Below are 24,804 nucleotides of genomic sequence, written 5' to 3' on the forward strand. Positions count from 1 at the left end.
TTGCCACCCTTCTCCACTCTCCTCTCCCTACCAAGAGGCTGATTTGTGTGAAAGATTGCAGAGGTTCCTTTGCCTTCTAGGTTCCCATTGGATTTGTTCGAGGGGGATCCAAAGGAGGAAGGTGGAGATGCAAGGCCCCTGAGGGCTGGTTGTGTCCCTTGATCAAACTTACAGCTCTTGTCAGGTGACCCTCTCCATATAGTTCCTGGTTCTGACTATCACTCCTTCCCTGGCCCCTTTGGGCGTAGGGATGGTATAAAGCACCCTGTTTCAGCCTCAAGTACTGCCCTCTCCCTTGTGGCTTTCCTGTACTCTCACCACACTTCTATAAATAATCCCTTATTAAACACTCCTGCAATTGCTTAATTTGAGGATGCCATCTGTTTCCTGCTGAGACCCTGACTGATAATGTCCTGAGACCCAGATGCCCTGGGCTGCCAGCCTTGTGCTATGTTTGTGGGGATTAACCTCCATCAGTCTTGAGTTCCTGAGTGACTGACATGAACAGAGGCCTCTCTGTTCTGGTGCCAACCCCCAGTGGACATGTTATATGAGTAATAGATAAAACTATTCTTGGGTTCAACCACCAAGACTTTAGGAATTTTGATACCGCAGTAGAAAGTAGCCCATCATAAAGGGCCTGATTTCTTTTCTCTAAGTTGGGGGAAATGATAGTACTACCCACAGGCTTTTATGAGGACTAGATGAGATTATAAAATGTTTAGCACAGTTGTTATTATCATTGTTAATTTTTCTTCAACATTGGGTTAAAAACAAGACAATTCTTGTGTCATATACAGTTGACCCTTGAGTAAGGGTTTGAACTGCAGGGGTCCACTTATATGTGGATTTTTTTTTTCAGTGAATACTTGTACTGTTTTACTGTTTTCAATCCATAGTTGGGAGTCTGTGGATGTGGAGGGTCAAATGTATACATTGATTTACCCCACTTCATATAGGGGGCTTGAGCATCTTTGGATTCTGGTATCCACTGGGAGTCCTCGAACCAATCCCCTGTGGATGCTGAGGGACAACGAAGTTTAGGGGGAGATAAAAATTATATGTGGATTTTCAACTGTACAAGGCAGTCAGCACCCCTAACGTTCATGTTGTTTAAGGGCAACTGTAATGATAAACTAGTAGAGTAAAGGTTTTGTATTAGTTGGGGTGCTTCAGAGAAACAGAACAAATAGGAGATGGGTGTGTGTGTGTGTGTGTGTAGAGACAGAGAGGAGGGAGGGAGAGAGGGAGATTGAGATAGAGAGAGCGAGAGAGAGAGAAAGAGGTATTATAAGGCATTGACTCATGCAGTTATGGAAGCTGAGAAGTCCCAAGATTGGTAGTCCAAAATCCTAAGAACCGGGAAAGCCAATGGTGTAGTTTCACTCCAAGTCCAGAGGTAGGAGGAGACTGACAACCTGGTTCAAAGACAGCCAGGAAGAGTTCTCCTTTACACTGTCTTTGTTCTAAGTCAAGCCTTTAACAGACTGGATGAGTCCCACCCAAATTGGGGAGGGCCATCTGCTTTATTCAGTCTACTGATTCAAATGTGAATCTCATCCAGAACCTCACAGACACATCTGCAATAATGTTTAATCAAATATCTGGGTACCCCATGGCCCAATCAAGTTGACACATAAAATTAACCATTACAGGTTTTATGTAAGGAGCCACAGATATTGTTTATATAGTAAATAATCCAGAATATAGCCCTGGCTGGTGTGGCTCAGTATAGATTAAGTGCCAGCCTGTGAACCAAAGGGTCGCCAGTGCGATCCCAGTCAGGACACATGCCTGGGTTGCAGGCCAGGTCCCTGGTAGGGGACATATGAGAGGCAACCACACATTGATATTTTTCTCCCTCTCTTTCTCCTTCCCTTCCCCTCTCTCTGAAAATAAATAAATACAATATTTTTAAAAATAATCCAGAAAATAAGAACTTTTTAGCCCAATCCTTAAGGATTTTTCCTCTCGTGGAACCTGATAAACTGTATTCAAGAGTAGATGAAAGAGATTGACATTGTGTTTTGTGTTATGAAGATGAAATGTCCTTTAGTAACTAAAGCTGCTGACAATGCCCCATGTTGATGTCTGGTTATTATCTGAATACTTAGAGTAGTGATTTTATAGTGGAGATTTATAATTATCTAGAGCAGCCTCATGATATAGTGTGCATTTTTCAAATCCAATGTATTCTTAGCTTACTATCAATAAATTAAGAATATGTTTTGAAGAGGAAGGCATGATGGGGATAGTGTAATTTTGGAATCTCCCTTAATCTATAACAAAAATGGAGAAAGCAGGACAGCAAAAGAAACAACACAGAGACACAGCTAGCAGAGTATCCTCATGGATCCCCAGCTATCAATTGGTGGGGTAAAACCACTAGCAGCGTTGAGGCTTGGTGTTAGAAACAGCAGCTGTGCTGAGGAAGTAGTGGGGAGAAGATCATTTTGACTGTCAGGGAGCCCAGAAATTTCCCGCAAGTATTCACAATCAAAATGAGGGGTCCCCACTGGGAGTAAACAACTTCATAGGCATGTTGGATAACAAGTTAAAACTGGAAGAGGTGTTATGGGCTTCAATTGGTGAGTGAGGGCAAGGAGACTAGAGGAGGTGTGAGACTTCTGGAGTGACCTGAGCCCTAAGGACTTTCAGAAAATACACAGGGAGGATCTATCTGGAAGCCACTCCCTATACATGAACTGCTAGGACCACAGACCCTGATGGAGCATTAAAGGAGAAAGAGCCCTGGCTGGTGTGGCTCAGTGGATTGAGTGCCCACCTGAGAAACAAAGGGTTGTCAGTGTGATTCCCAGTCAGGGCACATGCCTGGGTTATGGACCAGGTCCCCAGTAGGGGGCACTTGAGAGGCAACCACACATTGATGTTGCTCTCTCTCTCTTTCTCCCTCCCTTCACCTCTCTCTAAAAATAAATACATAAAATCTTTTTTAAAAAGGAGAAAGAAAGCTCAGATACTGTGGAGGAGGAGACCAGAGAATATACATCTCAGAGTGCTGGGGAGGTGGGTACACCCAGAGGCCACGTTTTTAATACTTTACTGTAAAACCAGAAGAGGGAGCCCCAGAGCCATGAAACTAGGGAGCCTATTCTAGGTCTTCTACTCCTGATTTAGTATGAGGAGCAGAAATGGATTGAGATTGAACTTGCAAACATTTTGTAAGAAAAATGAAGTTAATCCTTCTGAATAATAAAGTTACAAATAATGAAGTTGTACAAAAAATAGGGTCCCAAAGGCAGACCAAACTTTATTAATATTGCATCAGAACATAAATAAAAATTTTTTAAATGATAAGTTATGAAAGAACTATATATATATATATATCTCAGCATTGGGAAATTGACAAATGAGAGGACTAAACAATAGGGCTTATGAAAAAGGAGCTGACGGAAAGGAATGGAAAGGGGAACTGTGAAGTAAAAGAGATGTAAAAAAGTATTTAAAATAAATGTTAATATGTGCAAAGCCAAATGATAGTGTCAGGGAATATATACATTGGGTGGTTAAACTACAAGGGAATAAAAGGAAGCAATTATTATAAAATCAGATTAGTGATTATTTTTGAGTGAAGGAAGGGGTTTGAGATAGGGATGGAACATATGGGAAGAGTTCTGTGGAGGCTGGCCAAGTTTGATTTCTTGAACTGGATGATGATTACAAGAGTGGTTGGCTTATAACTCACTAAGCTAAACATTTATTTGGTTTATTTTTTCTAATTATATCAGTTTGTAGTGCATTTGGCTGCAAATAACAGAAAAATCTGGCAATACCAGCTTAAACAAATAGCTGTTTATCCTGGCTAGCAGCCCTAGGCTGGTGCCACAGCTCCTGCTACAATCAGGCATCCAGATGCTCAGTGCGCAGTGTCTTGTGGGGAGAGGCCAGGGATGCTGCCAAATATCCCACCATGCACAGGATAGTCCCCCACAACAAAGAATTCCAAATTGCAATGGAGCCAAAGGTGCGAAACTCCAAAAATGTTTCAGGGGGTCCATAAGGTCAAAACTGATTTAATAATAATAGTAATACATTATTTGTCATTTTTACTTTCATCCTTTAACAAGTATACAGTGGAATGGGGTTTTCCGGTGCCTGCATAATGTGTGATATTGACTATCTGTTGATTAAATGAAACAGAAATTGGAAACATCTGTCATACATTAATCAAGATTTTAAAAGATTTGAGAAAATATATAAGAATGTCTCTCTTCTCACTATTATTTTTTGTTGAAATATACTATTTTCCATTAAAATATGTTATATAATGGGCTTATTAGTAATTTTAAATCAAATATTTAATTTTTTCTGTTTTACTCAATCCAGTAAATATAGATAGCTATAGTCCACAGAACTAAAGCTCTTTTGGGGCCTCAATAATTTTTCAGAGTGTAAAAGGAGTCCTGAAGACAAAAATTTGAGAACCACCGGTCTGGAGACTAGCAGATTTTTAAATGCTTAAGAACTGTGGAGACTATGAGAAGTGTAATTATGTACAGTCTGTCATAAACACTTATTTCATAAACTGTTATTGAAGCCTTCTCTGTGCCCTGTGGTTTTGCTGGGTTCTGGGAGCACAGTGGTCGATAGAATGGGGTCTCTGCCCAATAGTAGAGCTGAACCACATTAATTAGGATTATATAAAGTTTCATAATAGCCCTGACTAATGTGGCTCAGTTGGTTGGGCGTCCTCCCATACACCAAGAGGTCGTGGGTTCAATTCCCAGTCAGGGCACATACCGAGATCGTGAGTTCAGTCCCTAGTTGGGGTGCATAAGAGAGACAGCCGATCGATGTTTCTCTCACACATCAATGTTTCTCTCCCTTTCTCCCTCCCTTCCCCTCTCTCTAAAAATAAATTAATTAATTATATCTTTTCTAAAACGTTGTATTATTTATTTATTTTTAGACAGAGGGAAAAGGAGGGAGAAAGAGGAAGAGAAACATCAAAGTGTGGTTGCCTCTTGTGTGCTCCCTTCTAGGGACTTGGCCCGAAAACCATGCATGTGCCCTGACTGGGAATTGAACCAGTGACTCTTTGGTTTGCAGGCCAGTGCTCAATCCACTGAGTCACACCAGCCAAGGCTAATTAGTTAAATCTTTTTTAAGAGTTTTTTTAGAAATTGTGATGGGATTCAAGTGGGGAGGCCAGTGTTTTGGTGCAGTGTTGTTAGAATCAAGCATCATCTCACAACTCATTCTGATTAAAAAGACTGCCATTTTTGTTTCTGCTATAGATGGACCATCCACCTTTGACTCCCTGTCTCCCAAACCACCCAGTCCCACTGAAGATAAGAATTGCTTCTATAAATTTGTCATCCATGGCTTAAGGCCAGAAACTGAAACTAATTTATGTGCTTTGACTCACTTTTTAGTGACTGTACTGGCGATATTTAATGAGTTACATGCAGATGTGGACCTTTACGCGCTTCTGTTTGGAGAAAGTGTCCTAAATGATGCTGTTGCCATTGTGCTGTCCTCGTAAGTAACAATATTTCTGCCCAGGGAAGAGAGACTCTGGCTTCCTAAATGTTCTGGGCTAAATTCAGAGATCCATCTTACAGTGTTAAATATTAAATTAGGTGTTTTTCTAAATGAGGTTTCTCAACTTTATTGATAATGTTATATTGCTTTGTCCAGTCAGCAATAATCAGAATGCTGTACTAGCATAACATGGTGACGAGAGATTAAGTTAAATGAATACACCATGGGAAGCGCCTGGTGAACTGCAGATACCTATGTTTGTTGATAGTTTTTGGTACCATGGTGTAAAACCAGCACAGTCTTTTAAACTTTGTCTTCTTTTTAAATTCCAGGTCTATTGTTGCCTACCAGCCAGCAGGGCTGAACACTCATGCGTTTGATGCTGCTGCATTTTTTAAGTCAGTTGGCATTTTTCTAGGTATATTTAGTGGCTCTTTTACCATGGGAGCTGTGACTGGTGTTGTGACTGCTCTAATATCCTTTTTGTAGTTTCTGCCCCTGCTTGGATATGATTATATGACATTACACTTGCAAAAAGAAAGTTGTCATTTTTCCTTTCAGAGTGAGGCTTAAATTTATTGTTCCACTGTGGTTTGGGGACATCTGATGTGTCCCTTTGGTAAAACATGACAGTTGAGTGCCTAGGTAAGGGTCTGAGAAACTGTTTGGGGTGTAACTCTAGGCTTAGCTCTCTCCTCACCTTTGCATTTTTCTTTCCCTCCTATGAACGAGTTGGAGATGGGAGCTAAGGAGAAGATTAGTTTTAGGGGGATGAAAGGAGCTGAAGAACCAAGAGAAGGCTGGGAATCAGAGATCACCTCAGAGGAGGCCAGGAAGAAGTAGGCTGGGAAGTGCTTTAGCCCCAAGCTTATTGCTCCTGTCAGCTGTTCTGGGCCATATAGGGTTAACGTGGCCATAACTAGCTGGAGGCCATTAGTGGGAATTACTGTGAGGTGGTCTTCCTTAAGTGGGCTGCACAATATTTAGTTTAAAACCAACTAACCAGCCAACCAACCAACAAACACACATAAAAGTAAAGTGTGCAATGAGCAGGCAGCCCCTGCGCAGGTGTGCTGAGTCCTTCATCGTATCTTCTTTCAGTGGCATTTAGATCACTGCTGTCCAATAAATGCAAGTGTAATGGGAGCCACATATGTGAGCCAGATTTCAGCCTGTAATCGATATACAAATTAACAAAACACACAATGCTAATGAGATTTTTATACATTCAATTTTTATATGCAGTCTTTGAAATATGGTGCAGAATTTGTTTGTATAGCATGTCTCAGTTCGGACTAGGCACATTTTATGTGTTCAGTAGCCACATGTGTCTAGTGACTACCATACTAGACAGCACGGATTTATATTGCTTTCTTCACAAGGTCCCTTTTAATGCACCAGAGATTTATATTGTTCAGCAAAACCACCCATGAGATGGTTCCATGCTGGCCTTCCATGGAATGACAGTGTCAGGAGAAAAATCTCTGGTCCCAAAAGGTGATACCCGCTCCTTGTAGTTGCCCCTGGAGTGGCACATTTCTTTCTTTCTCATGCCTTCGTTAGGCACCTGCTATGGACTCAGGCCTCAGTGGCCTACAGAGTACAAGGTCTCACAGCATCATCTTCCCAGGCCAGCTCTAGGCACTCCCAGCACTGTCAGAACTAACCTGACTGTCACACCGCATGCCAAGACTGCCTTTCAGACCCATGGGCATTGCAAGGAGCACAGAAAATGCATTTCCGGTCTCTTTAGAAAGCCTAATTTTTTTAAAAAACAGCTTTATTGAGATAAAATTCACACTGTACAATTAAACTTTTTGAAGTGTACAATTTGATGGTTTTGGTATTTGACATTATTCATTTTTTAGAATTGTAGTAAAATGTATATAATATAAAATTTGCCCTTGTAACCATTTTAAGTGTACATTTCAGTGGCATTCAGTACAACCACAGTGTTGTGTAACTATCCCTACTATCTGTTTCCAGAACTTTTTCATCATTCCAACCAGAACTGTGTACTCATTAAACAATATCCCCCTTTCCCAGCCCTTGATAATCTCTATTCTACTGGAAAGCTTAGTTTTTATTACTTTAAAAAGCAAGCAGCACCTTTGGGACCCCAAAGGAAGAATTGAGGGGAAAGCATGGCCCTTAGGGAGGGGATCCTGGGCTAATAGAATGTGGTTCTTGGTGACTCTGGTACTTGTTCCTGGAGATGAATTCCTTGACAGGGGCTGACGTGACCAAGTTTACCAAGCTGCACTGCTTCCCGCTGCTGGAGACGGCACTCTTCTTCCTGATGTCCTGGAGCACGTTCCTCTTGGCAGAAGCCTGTGGGTTTACAGGTGGGTTTTCTCTATCCCTGGGCCACCCTTCCACTCACTGTATAGGGGACTGTGGGAGTTTGAGGGGAGGGAAGAATTCTTAAACAGCAGCTGCATGGAGTTGATTAACAGCTCACCGAATGTCCATGTGGTGGATTGCTGAGCAAGGCTGATGTTCTACCTTATGAATAATTATTTCCCAAAGCTGCATAAATTTAAAGGATAAAATTTATTGTTTCAAACTCAGTTATGTCTTTGAGTACTCGTTCATGAGTATACTCATATACTCATTGAGTATATGTTTAGTTGCAAGGGTTACTGAACATATTAACATCTTATTTGTATCCTCCCTTAGATTGCTATGTTAGTTTACAAACAATAGCAATAATAAGCAAAATATGTATCCTTTTAAAGGTAATTTTGTATTTACTTAGATAAATGGGAACACAGGTATTCCTGTGTTTTCCTCAGGTCTGTTTAATCATTGTTTTTCAATACCATGTTTTTATGGTGCCAGTTTCATATATTATTAGTGTGAGTGATCATGTGGTTTTAGTTCCTCACATTCTCTCCTTACAAAACCAAACAAAAAACCAAATCACTGATTTTTTCCATTAGAAAACTTAAATATCACCCATAATCCAGGTAGTGAGGAAGTTCTTTTATCACCTTTTCCGAATTGCAACCTGTCTTTATGCGCAGCATTATAAAATGCCCCGCTTCCTTAAAACTTGACCATTGTCTATAAATATATAGGCAAAGTCCCAAGTGTATCAATTGTCTTACATAACAAATTGGTTACCATTAACCTGAGGTCTAGATCATCAGGGCTTGAATAAATGGAATAGTACTCTGGATCCATTTTGTCTGAATCTCTAGACCATGCAAAAATATATAACGTTGGTTTGAAATTAAACTCATTTGTTCTAAGAACAGAGAGGAATATGATAAAAGTGTATGATAGGCCTTCACAGTCTCTCCGAATGCTAAATGCAAAATACAGATGGTAATACAGTAGGAGTTTAGAGGATGAGAGAGGATACTCTTAAATCTGGAGTAAGAGACAAGGTCCGGGACCATGGGTTTGAAGGAAAGCAGGGTTGGAACAAAGAAAGGTTAATATGAGTGGTGGGGGCAGGGGAAGCTTTCAGTAACAGGAAACTCAAAAATATTCAGAAACTTGATATGCTGGGCTTGCCTACCTTAAGTTTTTGTCTCACAGGGAATTTTCCTGCTGCTTTTTATTCCATTGATTAAAAAAAAAAACCTCTCATGCCAGGTGTTGTAGCTGTCCTTTTCTGTGGAATCACACAAGCTCATTATACCTACAACAATCTGTCGGTAGAGTCAAGAGGTCGAACGAAGCAGGTGAGCAAGAGCCCTCTGTTTTCATGAGTTACCTGTGACTGATGCCAGGCTTCATGTGTCCTTTTTTCCTTTCCGTGCAGCTCTTTGAGGTGTTGCACTTCCTGGCGGAGAACTTCATCTTCTCCTACATGGGCCTGGCGCTGTTTACCTTCCAGAAGCACGTTTTCAGCCCAATTTTCATCATTGGAGCTTTTGTATCCTTTTTTGGTTCCACTGTTTTCTACACGGAGAGGTGACAATTGCTGGGGAAGCTACAGTAATAATAATTTCTGTTTGAGTGCATGACTGAGCCAGCATGAGTTCATGGTGTTTTTATGAGGAGGAAAAGAAGGCTTAAGTGGTTCATGAAGCTAAATATATTTGATTTAAAGGACTTCCATTGGTTCTGAGGTTGTCCTTTCTGCATTCCTGTGTAAGATGGCCTTTAAGTTATGCTAAAATTCTCTGGCAGGTGGCAGTTTGTTTTGTAAAGAGCCCTTCTTAGCTTCTTTTTTCTAAAAGTGGGCAACCATGTCAGTTCCTGGAACTATTCTTACTTCATTGTTGCATGAATTCCAATCCAGGAGGTTTCCCATTTGAAAGACCTGAAGGTTCTATTACTCCTGCTCTTGACTGCACACCGGTATGGGCAGCCCTCCCTGACCTCCCAGGGAAGCTTGCAGGCATTAAGCACGCTTTCACCCAAGCTTAACATATGGAGGTGGAAAAAACTTTTTTCCCCCCAAAATGAAGAAGGAAATGTAGAAAATATCAAATGGAAAAAGTTGGTTCCTTGATTTAGTCCCACTGGGAGCACAGTTTTTGGAAGAGAGACACAATTTTAAGGGTTGGCTTCTTTCAAGTGAGGAGGGATGTGAATACCTAGCCGTGGATCGACAGCTGAGGGTTTTGCTCACTTGGCCTCAGATCCTATTGTTTTCATTCAAGTGAACTTTTCTGAGGCTTGGAATTGTAGTTCTACAGCTCAGCCTGGATTTCAAAATCCTGAGCAGGAGTTCTATATTGCTGGGCATTCACTTTTGCCTTTTCCAAGGCCTCATGGGTATCCTTAGGTCTTGGGATGCTGGCAAAAAAAAAAAAAAAAAGGAGCATTTTTCTCTTCTGTTTTTTTCATGTCTTGTGCAGGAATAAATGATACTCACTAAACAGCTAGATAGTGACAGTGGTCTAATGCCATGTCAGATACTTCCACTTAGAGTGTTGTCTGCTTCAACTGGGGTTCATTTCTTGGATTGACAAACTAATAGCTGAAAGTCTGCAGGATCAGTGTTTTTATTCTTGATTAGGAAAGACCTTGCATGTCATTTTGATTTGTATTCCTGGCACTGCATCCTGTGAGAGTGAGAACGCAGCCCTTGTTTACAAATGAGGACCCTGGAGCGGGGCCAATCAGATCCTCTGAGAATCCTGAAGGCTGCTTACACGGAGGGTCTCTGCATGGTTTCTGGGGTAGAATGGGCTTTATACGCACTACCTGTTTCCTTTTGTTAAAAACAAAACAAAAAAGGAAGATAAAAAAAAAAGAAAATTTTAGTCAGTGCTTTCCCCTGGAGAAGTCAGAAGATACTTTTGCCCTCACTTGTATCTGAAACAGCTGCAGCTCCGGCAGCTGGTGCTTTGCTGGAACGGAAGCTCCCTGTTCCTCTGGCTCCCACTGGGCTTTCCTTCTGTGAGCAGGGCATGTGTGGCTCTCTGTTGGGCTCTGTTCTAAATTTAGCAAGTGACGAATGACTGGTTTCCCTGAATTCTTTGGTTTCCACAGTAGAGTTCCTCTTCCACACTCTTCATTTTCCATTTTCTTATATCTCTGAAAGACATTTTAGCCACTTAGGTAGAGAAATCTTCCCAGGTTGATTCTTGTGAGGAACATGAATATGTCTTAGTATTATGAATACTTTAAGTTTCCCTACCTCTTATGTGTAGACTCTTGCTGGTCATTCAAGCCCCTGGTATTTACTTCCAACCAAAGCTTATGAGCTTCTTACCCAGCAAACTTTCTCCTCATAGTTTGACTCAGGGGTTAGTAATCTTTTCTTCTTGTGGTTTTTCTTCCAAAAGACCCCAACACACTGTTTGCTTCTCTCAGCTCCCCTACCCTGATATGGTACCTTATCTTATTTCCAGACTTATTTTAAGATATATTGGATGGGTCATACAAGTTTAATTAAATCATGAAGCTACAATGGTGTGCATAACGGGCTAGATGTGACCTCTGTGGGCCAGCAGGTTGGGAAAGTTGGTCAATTGAATAGTACTTGTTGTTGAGACTTGTTTAGAGGGAAACTAGACAGCCTAGGTTTTTTTGGCGCAGCTCTCCTGATCATATGAGATGTCATGGCATTCCTAAAATTCTCTGTTTAACCCGAGGTTGTGTGACAGTGGCATTCTGGAAAAGTTTTGGGCCCTTAACCTCCACCTGGTGCTCAGGTTGCTATCTTCCTGGGCAGAGCTGCACATATCTACCCGCTATCCTTCTTCCTCAACTTGGGCAGAAGGCATAAGATTGGCTGGAATTTTCAACATATGATGATGTTTTCAGGTAAAACAGTATAAATGTATACAAAATGAGTGTTTTTCAGCAGGCAGTGTTAATATGATTAAAGTATTGATAACGTTCATAAAAAGAGAAAAATTCAAGTTTCTGGTTCTGTTTTATCCCTCAGTGCTGAGTAGACAGATGTACATGGTAAGTAGACTTTATATTGATTTTGCAAACTCTACTACCAAATGTGAACATTCTCCCCTAAAATATTTGCATCTTCATTTCATTCCTACTACTCAAGGGGCCTGGAGGTATATGAAAGTGCCTAATTGTTCTCTAGATTATTCATAACTCTTAATCTTCAAGAAGGGCTCCAGAACTAAATTAAGTAAAATAGGTCTTCAGTGAGAAAGAACATAAGCCGTGTCACCTGACACCCCTCCCCCAGCTGCAGTATCCTCTTGTAAAATAATTACATTGAGCTAATTAGTTGAGGTCCCTCCTGGCTCTAACTTTCTATGGAGCAAAAGAAACAAAATACACTCCTAAGACAGATGACCCCAAACTGGAAAACAACAGCTGTGATAGTTCTGCTGATTTACACTTGATTTACACTGTCTCCCAGATGCCCCCTCTCCACTATAAAGCTAGAAAGTGTGGAGGCCACTGAGGGAATAAAGGAAAATAAGGAAATATATGACGATAAAGAAGGGAGAGAACAATCTGCATGAATAGATAGTGCAGTGAAGGGTGGTAAGCATCAGATTTGATAAATGAGACCCAAGTTACAGCATCTCTGCAGAGAAGAGGGAGGAAATGGTGGCACAAAAGGCTACTGTAACTCTTAAATAAGGTTACTTTTGTCCTGTGTGGGGGTGGGGGGGCTGTACAAGAGGCAAAGTGAGTAGCTGCTTTTTACTGCCATGTAGTAATTCTTGGGGGCCTTAGAGTGTCATACTGACACCACACCAACTGGCAAAGTAGTCATTGTCTAGTACTTACTTGCATCTGCCCTTAAATGTACAACCTGCCATAATGATTGCCTTTCACTCTGACAGACATTTATTGAGTATTCTCTTTTATAAGCCACAGTTCTAGGTTGTAAAGGATACAGAAACCAGCCTCCTTCAAGGAGTTCACAGTCTACTGGGGGGAGACAGGTGTACAAAGTGCTTTCTCTGAGGAGAGTGAGGTGAATTGCACAAAAGAAGTATAGAATAAATGCAGAGGAGAGGAGGAGCCAGGGCCATCTTTGCCAAGGGGTAACCTTTGAACTGAACTTGGAAGAAATGGATTTCAGGAGACAGCAGGTTACAAAGTCTGGGAAGGATTGCCCCGTGTGGCTTTTTCAGGGAAAGGTAAGCGGTCTGGTTCACATGTAAGACACATGGGGTGATGGTGAAAGATGGTAAGGTTGGAATGGAAAATTACATGTAAAGTGGTGTGAACCTTCAGGTTGCATTGGAATCACCTGTTGGGCTGGTTAAAGCAGAGGGTACAGGGCAGACTCGAGAATGTGCATTTCTAGCATGTTCTCTGCTGCTGCTGGTTTGAGGACCACACTTTGAGGACTACTGCTGGAGTCTAGACCACAGAGAAGCTCCAGTGCTCTACCAGTTTGGGGTTTACTTAGAAGCAGTTGGGAAGCATTAGGGATTTGTGAGGACAATGGTAAGATCCTCCTCATGTATTAGGAAAGTGATGGCAGAAAAAAGAGAGATGAATTGGACATAACTCAGTCACCTAGATAAACTTAAAATATGTTCATTATCTTCTATACTAAAAGACTGAGAAGTACATAGTGCTGTTTAAAGGTATCTCTTATAAAAATTATTTCCTGCTGAGAGAACTCATTCTTCAAGGACATGAACTACCTGAGGTGTCACTTTCATATTGCTTACAACGTTTACCTAATAAAGTGAAAAAATACATAGCAAATATTGTCTTTTTCAGACCCCCAAGTTATCCTGTTTGAGGTAACATCTCTTTAGAGGCTTAAATATTGATTGATTGGTCAATGACATAACTGGCCTGTAGGGTAATCTAGATATGTATAAATATTTCCCTAGGACAGATTAATAGAAAACATTAACTTAACTGTTTTTTAATGTAACTTTTGTTGAATCATTCTTCTTTAGTAAATCATAGTGAAGTTCTCAGATTAATTGTGAAATTATTGGGAAAGGGGGGAAAATACACAAACAGATACAGTGGGCATAACTTTAATTCTTATACACACAATCTTGCTCATGGTGAATAGGAATTTAAACTAGATATGTATTAAAGACCAGGGGTTCAGTCTTCACTATACAACAAATTATGAGCATGGTATGGGGAAGGAACAAAAAAGCTTAGAAAGGTAAATATTAAAATGTTCGTGCTTAATCTTAACACATGTTAAGGTAGATCATCAGGGCTAGCAAACTGTGGTGCCTGAGCCAAATCTGCGTGCTGCCTGTGTTCGTACCCTGAGGGCTCAGAATGGCTTTTACAGATGAATATTTATAATCTATCTGATAATCGGGAACATTAATTTGCAAGCCAGATAAGCATTGCCCCCCCGCAAAGAATTCCTTTCTTTTCACTAGTAGACCTGTATTACAATAATTGCACTCATTATTATTATAGTCTTGTTTTTGTTAATCAAATTTTATGAAAATTTGTTTTCTTTTATATAAGTACCTACATGATAGCCTTGATTTTTCCTCATGGTCCATGAAGCATAAACTATTTGTTATCTTTTACAGAAAATGTTGCCAACCCCTGATGTAGATCAGGTTATATTGTTACTTCTCTGTGTGGCCTTGCTAAGGAAATGTTGAGCTGTTTTATGGTTTATAGTATATGAACCACAAATATACATTTGACATATTCATATGTAGCCTGTTTCTTAAGTTTATAGTGACTATGTAGGGCATGGGCTGTGCTTGGATCACAGACTTGGAGAGCTTAAATTATTTCTTATTTATATTTCTTTTGTATTTCATATTACTAGCAGGATCATTATTTCAGCAATAAAAGAGTGTTATTAGTATTAATCAAAAAATATCCTGTACAAAGTTGTACAGTGTTTTTATCACTGCATTTGGACACTGCAGAAAACTTCAAATAGGAAAAAATTATATTCCTTTAAAGTTCTTCTTTCTGAATAAAACAAATTGACTCCAGAAACATAAGTGGATATGGTTTATGAGCCCCCAGAGGCAGCAGTGTGTTTGAGGACACATTGCCATTTGTCATTATAACCAGGACAACTTCCTCTTTGGTCCTTGCAGGGCTCAGGGGAGCTATGGCATTTGCACTTGCCATCCGAGACACGGCATCCTACGCTCGCCAGATGATGTTCACGACCACCCTCCTCATTGTCTTCTTCACTGTCTGGATTGTTGGTGGAGGCACAACACCCATGTTGTCATGGCTTAACATAAGGTCGGTTTGAAACTGAGGCCAGTTTTGTGTCTATACTGCTATGCCCATGCTGGGTGTGCTACAGCTTAGTGCATGGAAGGTTTTTACTGTTTTTTGTTGTTGTTGTTCTGGGGAGACATCAAAACTAAACAATAAAAATTCAGCGTGTTGAAATTTCCAGGAGAAAAAAACTGTTGCCATTAAAATTAAAATCACAAGGAATTAGAAGCACCTGCACCTTGCTGGCGCAGTGACATTAGGGCAAGAATCCAAAAAATCTTAAAGCTGCAGGAGAGAGGATAGACATAGCTGTTGGCAATGTCTGCTATTTCGCAATCAAGTTTTGTTTTTCAAAATTACAGTTTGTTTTAGGAGGAAACTGCTGTGTCTCTTCTTGCTTGAGTGCACAAAAGAGGTGACATTTCCTGCATAACCCTCATTTGTTGCAGCCTCCAGGACGTCCCCTGCCTGTGGTTTTGCAGCTGTGTCAGAATGAAGGGGCACTGACCTGATTTTCGTGTTTTAAAGAGCATTTAAATTCTGAACTGGGCTTGTGAGCTCTGACATCCTATAGCAAAAAGGACTTTGGAACAGAAGTCAAGAGACCCACAGCTCAACTCTGGCCCTGGTTTAATGCAAGCCCCTTATGTCTTTGGGCCTTATTTTCTCTTATTGATAAATAAAAGCACATTGTCAGATTTTCTCCAGGTAACCTTCAGTTCTGAGTGACCACCCTGAATCTTGGAGGTGCTTTCACCACCTGTATCAGTTTTGGGTCTGCAGAGGGTGAAAGTGATCAGAATGAGAGGAAACTTCAATAGTGCAAGAGGCCTGAAGAATTCTCTGACAAGCCACAGGGTGGCAATGTTTTTTTTCATTCTCTGTTGGCTTTTAGTTTTTATTTCCTTCTCTAGAATGTAGAATACATGAGACTAACAGCTGCAAAGCATACCTAGCTTAGAGGAGAGAAAAATGAACAAGGATCTCTCAGTCATCCTTGGAGTCAGGGATAAAACTGGAATTGGAGAGAAGAGTCTCAAAACTTTTATATTAATAGCAGGCAGGGATTCCTGGGTTTGGCCACTGCCAGCTCTACCATTTCTGGGCTGGTATGTCTCAGCCTCAAGTGGGTGGGTCTGCAGAATCTATGTGGGGCTTATCAGTGATGGTCATATAATAGCTAACACTTATGCTGCAGGTCGTGTTTAAGATGCCACATGTATATTAAGCTAATTCTCATAACATAATATAAGGGAGCTACCACTGTTGTCTTTATTTTAGAGTTGGGGAAGCTGAAGCACAGAGCAATAACTTGCCCAAGGTCACAAAGCTTTAAGTGGACAAGTTGGGATATGAATCCAGGCAGTCTTGCCACAGAGTCCACACTCTTAATAACTACTGTGCTGTACTGCCTGTAAGAAGGCTTGCTGTGGTGGGGTCTTTTTTTATGTTGTAAAATTTGGAATGATTTGAATTTCAACTTCTTGGCATGAACCTTGAGAGTTATGCTAAGGAAAACAATTCATCTGTGGTGATATAAACCTGAAGAAGAAAATTTACAGATTTTTGGCTTGAAACTTGAGATGTAAGATGGTACCATCTTTGTTTTGTGTAGCAGAATAAGAACTGCAAACAGTTGAGAGTCTTTGCATTAAGTGACCTCTGAGATTACTTACTACTTCTATTTGGTCACTCAGTAGGTACCCTGTATGCTCAGAAGCTGATTGAGTCATGCATGTGTTGAATGCTATTTTATAGGTCCTTTATTGCCCCCCTCAACATAAGCGGGATGAAATGATTTTTCACTGAGAGTAGAGAGTAGACTTGTGACATTTTGTACTTCTCATAACCCTTTTCAAGAAGTGGGCTGCTAAAACAGCACTACGCAGAGCTGAGAGCATGGGCAGCTTACTCTGAGACACACAAGCTGTATGTGTATGAATATAATATAATAATTGAATTTCTGTGAAAATATTAATGTAATATATAGATAGCATTTAGAACATAGCAGCTAGCACATAGTGAGGGGTCAGAAATGACTATGTGCATAACTATGTGAATGAGAGATTCAGTTTCTCTACATCCTTGCCAGCATTTGGTGTTACCAAATTTTTTCAATTCAGCTGTTTTAACAGGTATGTATTATACCTCAGTTGTGGTCTTAATATGCATTTCTCTCATGGCCAATAATGTCAGACATCTCTTTGTGTGTTTATTTTCCACTGATACATCTCTTATGCTAAAATATCTCTTTCAGTCTTTTATCCATTTTCTTTTTTAATCATTTTTACTGATGTTCAAGTACAGTTGTCTCCAATTTTCCCCCATCACTCTCCCCAGCCAACCACACCTCCCACCCTCAATCCTACCCTCCTTTGGCTTTGTCCATGTGTCCTTTATACATGTTCTTTGATGACCCTTCCCCCTTTCCTCCCCATTATTCCCTCCCACCTCCTGGATTTATTGATCCTTTGAATTGTTCCTTTAGTCTCTATGTCATTTAATTCTGCTCTGATCTTGGTTATTTCTTTCCTTCTACTACCTCTGGGCTGTTTGTAGTTGTTCCTCCAGTTCTTGTAGATGTAGGGTTAGGTTGTTTATTTGAAATGTATCTATCTTTTTAAAGAAGGCTTGTATCTCTATGAACTTCCTTCTCAAGACTGCCTTTGCTGTGTCCCATAAGTTTTGGACTGTTGTGAATTCATTTTCATTTGTTTCCAGAAACTTTTTGATTTCTTCCTTGATCTCATTCTTAACCCATTCATTGCTTAATAGCATGCTATTCAATCTCCATGAAGTTGAGTGTTTCTGACTTTTTTCCTTGAGGTTGGTTTCAAGTTTCAGGCCCTTGTGGTCAGAGAAAATGCTTGGTATGATTTCAATGTTCTTGAATTTTTTTAAGGCTTATTTTGTGTCCTATCATGTGGTCTATCTTTGAAAGTGTTCCCTGCACATTTGAAAACAATGTGTATTTTGTTTCTTTGGGATGAAAGTTTCTATATATGTCGGTTAAGTCCATTTGATCTAGGGCATTGTTCAATGCTGCAATATTCTTGTTGATATTTTGTTTGGAAGATCTATTCATTGTTGAGAGTGGGGTATTAAAATCCCCTATATAAATGTGTTGCTGTCTATATTTTTCTTGAAGTCTCCCAAAATTTTCCTTATATATTTGGGTGCTCTTATGTTTGGTGCATATATGTTTATAATGTTTATGTCTTCTTTTTTTTAAATTTTTATTGTTATTCAATTACAGTTGTATGCCTTTTCTCCCCATCCCTCCACCCCACCCCAGCCAAAACCACCTCCCTCCCCCACCTCCAATGGCCTTTGTTTTGAAGTCTATTTTGTCTGATATAATTATTGCTACCCGTTGTTTTTTTAATGTCCATTTGCTTGGAATGTTTTTTTCCAACCCTTCACTTTCAGTCTATGTAAGTCTTTTGTTCTGAGGTGTGTCTCTTGTTGGCAGCATATGTGTGGGTCATATTTTCTTATCCAATTAGCTACCCTGTGTCTTTTGATTGGGACATTTAAACAATTTACATTTAAGGTCATTATTGATAGGTACTCATTCATTGCCATTTTCCTCCCTTCATGCCTGTGTTCCTTTCTCTCTCACTCTTTCTTCCTCTTGTTAAAGCAGTCCCTTTAGAATACCTTGCAATGCTGGTTTGGTGGAAGTGTATTCTGTCAGTCTTCTTTTGTCTGGGAAACTCCTTATTTCTCTTTCCTTTTTAATTGAGAGCCTTGCTGCGTAGAGCAGTCTTCGTTGCATGCCTTTGCTTTTCATTACTTGGAATATTTCTTGCCATTGCCTTCTGGCTTGTAATGTTTCCATTGAGAAGTCAAATGTGAGCCTTATGGAGCTCCCTTGTATGTTACTTCCTGTTCCTCCCTTGCCTTTAAGATTCTCATTTGTCTTGGAATTTTGCCATTTTAAGTGTAATGAATGTGTCTTTGAGTAGGCCTCTTTGGGTTCCTCTTGCTTGGGACCCTCTCTGCTTCCTGGATTTGTGTGATTTTCTTTCATCAAATTAGGGAAGTTTTCCATCATTACATTTTCAAACAGTTTTTCTATCCCTTGCTCCTTTTCTTCTCCTTCTGGTTTCCCTATTATACAGATATTATTCAGTTTCATGCTGTCTTGCATTTCCATTAACCCCTCTTCATTCTTTTTGAGTCTTTTTTTCCTTTTCTGGTTCTTTTGGGAGTTTTTCCTACCTTGTCCTCTAACTTGCTGATTCTATCCTCTGCTTCATCTAGCCTGCTTTTGATTTCTTCTCCTGTGTTCTTCAATTCATAAATTGTATTCTTCATTTCCTCTTGGCTCTGGTTGATAGTCTCTATTTACTTTTTCATGTTGATTTAATTTGCAGTAAGTTCCTTGTAGTTTCCCTGTAGTTTTTGGTAATTCTCAGTGAGCTCATTGAGCTTCCTTATAACCATCGTTTTGAACTCACTATCTGATAGTTGACTTGCCTCTATTTCATTTAGCATTCTTTCTGAGGCTTTCTCCTTTCCTTTCATTTGGGGTTTGTTTCTTTGTCTTCCCATTGTTTGTGAGACTCTTCTTGTTAGCCTCTGCTTCTTAAATTGATCTGTTCTGACTCCCTGAGTTTGTGGTGTGAACTTTAATGGTAGGAGACTTGTGAGAATCAGTGGTGCAGTCTCCTTGATCTCCTGAACCTGATGCTCTTGGGATGCCCTTTATGCCATTTATGTTGGCTCTCTGGATGTGTTTGGAGTTTGATTGTTGTTGGGTCTTTCTTTGGTGGGTCCTTCCCTCCAGCTGGTTGACTGAGGGTCACTCCACCCACCATATCTTGCGTGCTGTTGTGCAGGTGCTGCCAGAACAAAACCACAAAGCCCAGGGAACAAACCCTCATCTGTAAAAATATCTCCCCCCCCACAATCCCACTATCAACAGCAAATGAACCAGTATTAATAAGGGTGTAAAGAGATTAATACATATTATAAGAAAGGAGAGAAATAAAGTATAGTATAAAATCTAGTGACTTAATATGCACAAACTTGCTGGACAAGCAATGAATGTTAAAAAGCTATGCAGGGAAGAAAATATCGCTAATCATGGAGAAGACCACGGTGGATTTCATCTCAGTAGCCTCTAGTACTTACCACTGTTTTTTCTTTCTGGATCTGCTTCTGGTGATGTCACATGTTGACCCCATCTGACGCTAGGCGGCCTGCTCTGAGACTGCCAGAGGTCTACTGTCTGTGGCTGTCTCCTTCAGTTGTTAATCTAGTCACTCTGAACTCAGCAGTCATGGTTAAGCACCACAGGGCCAGGGCAAAGTCCCTCCTGGGGTTGGGGCTGTTGTTTTCCCTCAGGCTGCTGCTGCTCAGAGGGGAGTCATCTGCCTGAGCACGATGGTTGCTGATGTATGTGGGATGACTCTACACTGGGATCCCCGGGACTACTCTCTCAGGTCTCTCCCAAAAGCTTCTGTCTCCAGTCTCTCCTCAGGCGTCTCTAGTCCACTCTGCCCCCACCTTTGCTGGAGCCGAGGGTAAGTGGCTACAAATTAAAATTTGTGTGTTGACCCTTTAAATGGCTCTTTGTGTCTCCAGACAACCATCTCTGGCAGAGAGCAACCCTACTGCTTTTCGCCATTGGTTGTCTGTGTACTTTTTGGGCTCTGATGTTCTAGGCTGAGGATCCCAGCTTCAGGTTTAGACCCCACACTTCTCAGGGGGATCCAACTGGTTACTTAATTATCCCTCAGGTGCTGCTGCCTGTGAGCTCCCAGCCAGCCTTCTCGAGTCTCCACTGCACTCCTTACCAGTCAGTTAGTGCTGAAGATGATTCTTCTGTCTGCCTGAGGGTATAAGGGTTGTCTCTCGCTATTGTTCAGTTGTTTGTTCTCAGTGAATTCTCCACAATGTAGTTGTAATTCCAGATTGTCCCTGGGAGGAGGTTAGTGTGGCTTCCATTCACTCCTCTACCATCTTGTCTCTGAATCTTTTATTCATTTTCTAATTGGATTTTTAATTAATTATTGAGGGTTTTAATTGAGATTTGAGAGTTCTTTATTTGTTCTAGATACTAGTCTTTGTCACGTATGTGGTTTGCAGATGTTTTCACCTAGTCTATAGCTTGTCTCTTCATCCTTTTAAAAGTGTCTGGCATAGAGCAGAAGTTAATTTTGATGAAGTGCAATTTATCATTTTTTTTCGTACATATGTTGTACTTTTTATGTCATGTCTAAGGACTCTTCATCAAGCTCTAGAGCTCCAAGATTTCTTTTTGTGTTATCTTCTAAAAGTGTTTTAGTTTTAAGCTTAACATTTAAGTCTATGATCCATTTTTACTTAATTTTTATATAAGAACTGAGGCATATCTTATTTGATTCTACATGACTATGGCTATCTAGTTGTCAGCACAATCTGTTAAAAAGTCTATCTTTACTCCATTGAATTACTATTATTCCTTTGCCAAAAATCAGTTGGCTATATGCATGTGAGTCTGTTTCTGCTTGGCTCCATTGATTCCTGTGTCTATCCATCCACCAGTACCACCCCATCCTGATAACTATTGTTATATAATAAGCCTTAGCATCAGGTAGAGCGAGTCCTTCTACTTTATTCTTTTTTAAAAAACTGTTATAGTTCTTCTAGTTCCTTTCCATTTCCATTTTAGACTAAGCTTGTCTGTATCTTTTTAAGAAAATTGATGGGATTTTCATAGGAATTTTGTTAAACCTTTATATCAATTTTGGGAGAACTGACATCTTTACTCTGTTGAGTCTTTAAATCTCTGAACATGGCATTTTTCTCTATGTATTTAGATCTTCTTTTATTTCTTACATCAGTATTTTACAGTTTTCAGTATACAGTGCCTGTGCTTGTTTTGTTAGATTTACATTTAAGTATTTCTTCTCCTTTTCTGGGCAACTGTAAAGGTTATTCTATTTTTAATTTCAGTTTCCATGTGCTCAGTGCTAAGATATAGAAACACAATTGGTTTTAGTGTGTTGATCTGATATCCTGTGACCTTGCCAAATTCACTTATTAGTTCTAGGAGGGTTTGTTTTTGTCTTGGGTTTTTATTTTCATTTTTTGTAGATTCTTTGAGGGTTTTTGTGTAGACCATCATGTCATTTGCAAATAGAGACAGTTTTATTTTTTTCCACCAGTGTACCTTTTATTTTCTTTTGTTGATTTATTGCTCTGGCAAAGACTATGTTGAATAAGAGTGATATGAGTGGACATACTTGCCTTGTTCCTGATCTTAAGGGTAAAGCATTCTTTCACTAAAAAGTATGATGTTATCTGTAGGGTTTTTGTAGATGTTTGTCATCAAGTTGAAGAAGTTCCTATTACTTGGTTTATGTGATTTTTTAAAATAACAAACATGTTGAATTTTATCAAATGGTTTTTCTGAATAAATTTATATGATCATATAGTATTTTTCTCATTTACCATGTTAATATGGTGGGTTACACTGATTACTTTTCAAATATCAAACCAGCCTCACTTGTCCAAAACAAACCCCATTTGTTTGTTATGTATAAATTTTGTACATATTGCCAAACTTTATTAGCTAATATTTTCTTAAAGATTTTTTCTGTCTGTGTTCATGAGGGATATTGGTCTGTAGTTTTCTTTTGTCATACTGCCTGTGTCTTTTTTTTGGAATCAGGATATCTGGCATGACAAAATGGGCTGGGACATGTTCCCTACTCTTTTGTTTTCTGGAAGAGATTGTGTAGAAGTGGTGTTAATTCTTCTTGAAAGTTTTATGGAATTCTCCAGTAAAACCATCTGGTCCTAGAGACTTCTTTTCCAAAGATTTTAAAATTATGAAGCCAATATCTTTAATATGGTTATTAAGATTATCTATTCATATTGGGTGAGTTATGGTAGTTTGTGAGATTGGTCTGTTTCATCTAAGTTGTAACATTTCTACTGTTCATAGCATTACCTTATTATCCTTTTGATGTCTGTGAGAGCTATAATGCTATCCTGTAATATCACGGATATAGGTAATTTGGTAACTGGTAATTTCTGACATTGTTACTTTGTATCTTCTCTCTGATTTTCTTTGTCGTACTGGAGGTTTGTCAATCTTATTCAAAGAACTAGTTTTTTATTTCATTGATTTTCTGTATTGTTTTTATTTTCAACCTCATTGATTTCTGCTCCTATCTTTATTATTTTCTTCTCTCTGTGCAACTCTACCCAGATAACATAATGAAGCAAAGTTGCCATTGGTAAAAATATATATATGGTGTCAGTCCACTGCATATATTATATAACATATAAAATATATAATATTAATTATAATATATGTTGTATATATTAAGTATAGAAACTGACATTTACAGAGATTACATCAAAAGAAATTCCCTCCTAAATAAGGTAATGAAACTGATTGGCTTTTCTGGTTTGTGGCTTGTTGTGTTACTTAAAGACCACAAATCGTTTATATAAATCAGGTTTTTATTGTAAATTGATTCAGAAACCCCCTAAAATTCAGCATGGTATTTTGACCTCTGTGACCTCAGTAAGATCAATACCTACTTAGTTTTTACTTCTTCAGGCTGTTGACAGAGGGCCTGCTCAGAAGTCAGAAGTCCAAAGTAGGACTCACAGTTCCACCATAAATAATTAGGAGTTATCTGTGATTTTTAACTGTGGCTGATTTCTAATGTGTGTATAAAATAAAAATCAGTATAACCAAAAATCCAAAGCCAGGTCACTGCTCTCCAGAAATCCAACTTATCTTTTTTAATTTGATATTTTCTGGTTGGTATTTTAAAACAGGATAACAAAATGCCTGTATTGCTTTCTGTTAATGCACAAACTACATATTATTTTTCTTAGTCTCTTGAGCAAGTGTTGTTATTCACAAAGGACAAATTTTGGCAACTTAAAGATATGATCACAGGATTATTTCAGCAGATAAGCCTTATGTATGTCCTGAGTGCAACCGGTGGCATGGTGGCTGTCTTCTTGGAGTCCCCAGATTAAGTGACACACAGATGAAGTGGTGGCTATGTTGGAGGGTTGAATGGCTCATACCCAGGCAGCTAAATGAACAGGTAACCTTCCTGTCCTGGAGTGCAGTAATACAGTCACGCAAGGACAAGTTAGGACACTCTGTGCTGTATAATCCTATTAGACTGAGAATTTATGATACTCTGTGCTCTATAATCCTATTAGACTGAGAATTTATGATAAAGCTCTTTGTAAGATAACATAAGGAATTAGGGCTGAGAGAAGCCCTGAGCTCTTTATGTAATTTCATTTGTAACCGATATTCTTAAAGAGGTTCAAGATGACAACTTGTAATCAAAGGCAATATCCTGGAATGTGAAGAGCTGGGGCTCTGACGTCTAACAGACTCAGTTGCAATCTTGGTTCCACCATTTTCTAACTTTGTGATCTTGGGCAACTCATTTAACCTCTGCAACTCCCAGTTTCCTCACTGGTTAAATGGGGATGACAATAGTGTGAGAACAAAATGTGATAATTAATAAATATGACAAAGAATTTTCTTATTAAATGTACCATCTGGCACATTGTAAACATTTATTATATTTTAGCTATTATATTATCATTACTAATCATAGTATCACTACTACTACAATTATTGTTATTATTACTAGTGAATCTTACATTAATGGAATGTACCTTGCTTTTCTGGAATTTGTTATAATTTTTTAATACTATGGTGATATAGAGTCTGAATAA

At 39.4% G+C, this 24,804-nt stretch overlaps 1 protein-coding gene across 1 annotated transcript in view; it reads left to right on the plus strand.

The window, feature by feature from the left end:
• SLC9A7 (solute carrier family 9 member A7) overlaps positions 1-24,804 on the plus strand; it is a 171,683-nt gene that overhangs the window by 104,545 nt on the left and 42,334 nt on the right. The window contains exons 6-12 of the mRNA XM_053917054.2: positions 5,397-5,502; positions 5,838-5,964; positions 7,721-7,850; positions 9,109-9,197; positions 9,278-9,391; positions 11,625-11,736; positions 14,955-15,108. Coding sequence (XP_053773029.1) covers positions 5,397-5,502; positions 5,838-5,964; positions 7,721-7,850; positions 9,109-9,197; positions 9,278-9,391; positions 11,625-11,736; positions 14,955-15,108 — 832 coding nt within the window. The remainder of the gene's footprint in view (positions 1-5,396; positions 5,503-5,837; positions 5,965-7,720; positions 7,851-9,108; positions 9,198-9,277; positions 9,392-11,624; positions 11,737-14,954; positions 15,109-24,804) is intronic.

The sequence above is a fragment of the Desmodus rotundus genome, chromosome X (assembly GCF_022682495.2).
Source record: "Desmodus rotundus isolate HL8 chromosome X, HLdesRot8A.1, whole genome shotgun sequence".
Classification (NCBI taxonomy): Eukaryota; Metazoa; Chordata; class Mammalia; order Chiroptera; family Phyllostomidae; genus Desmodus; species Desmodus rotundus.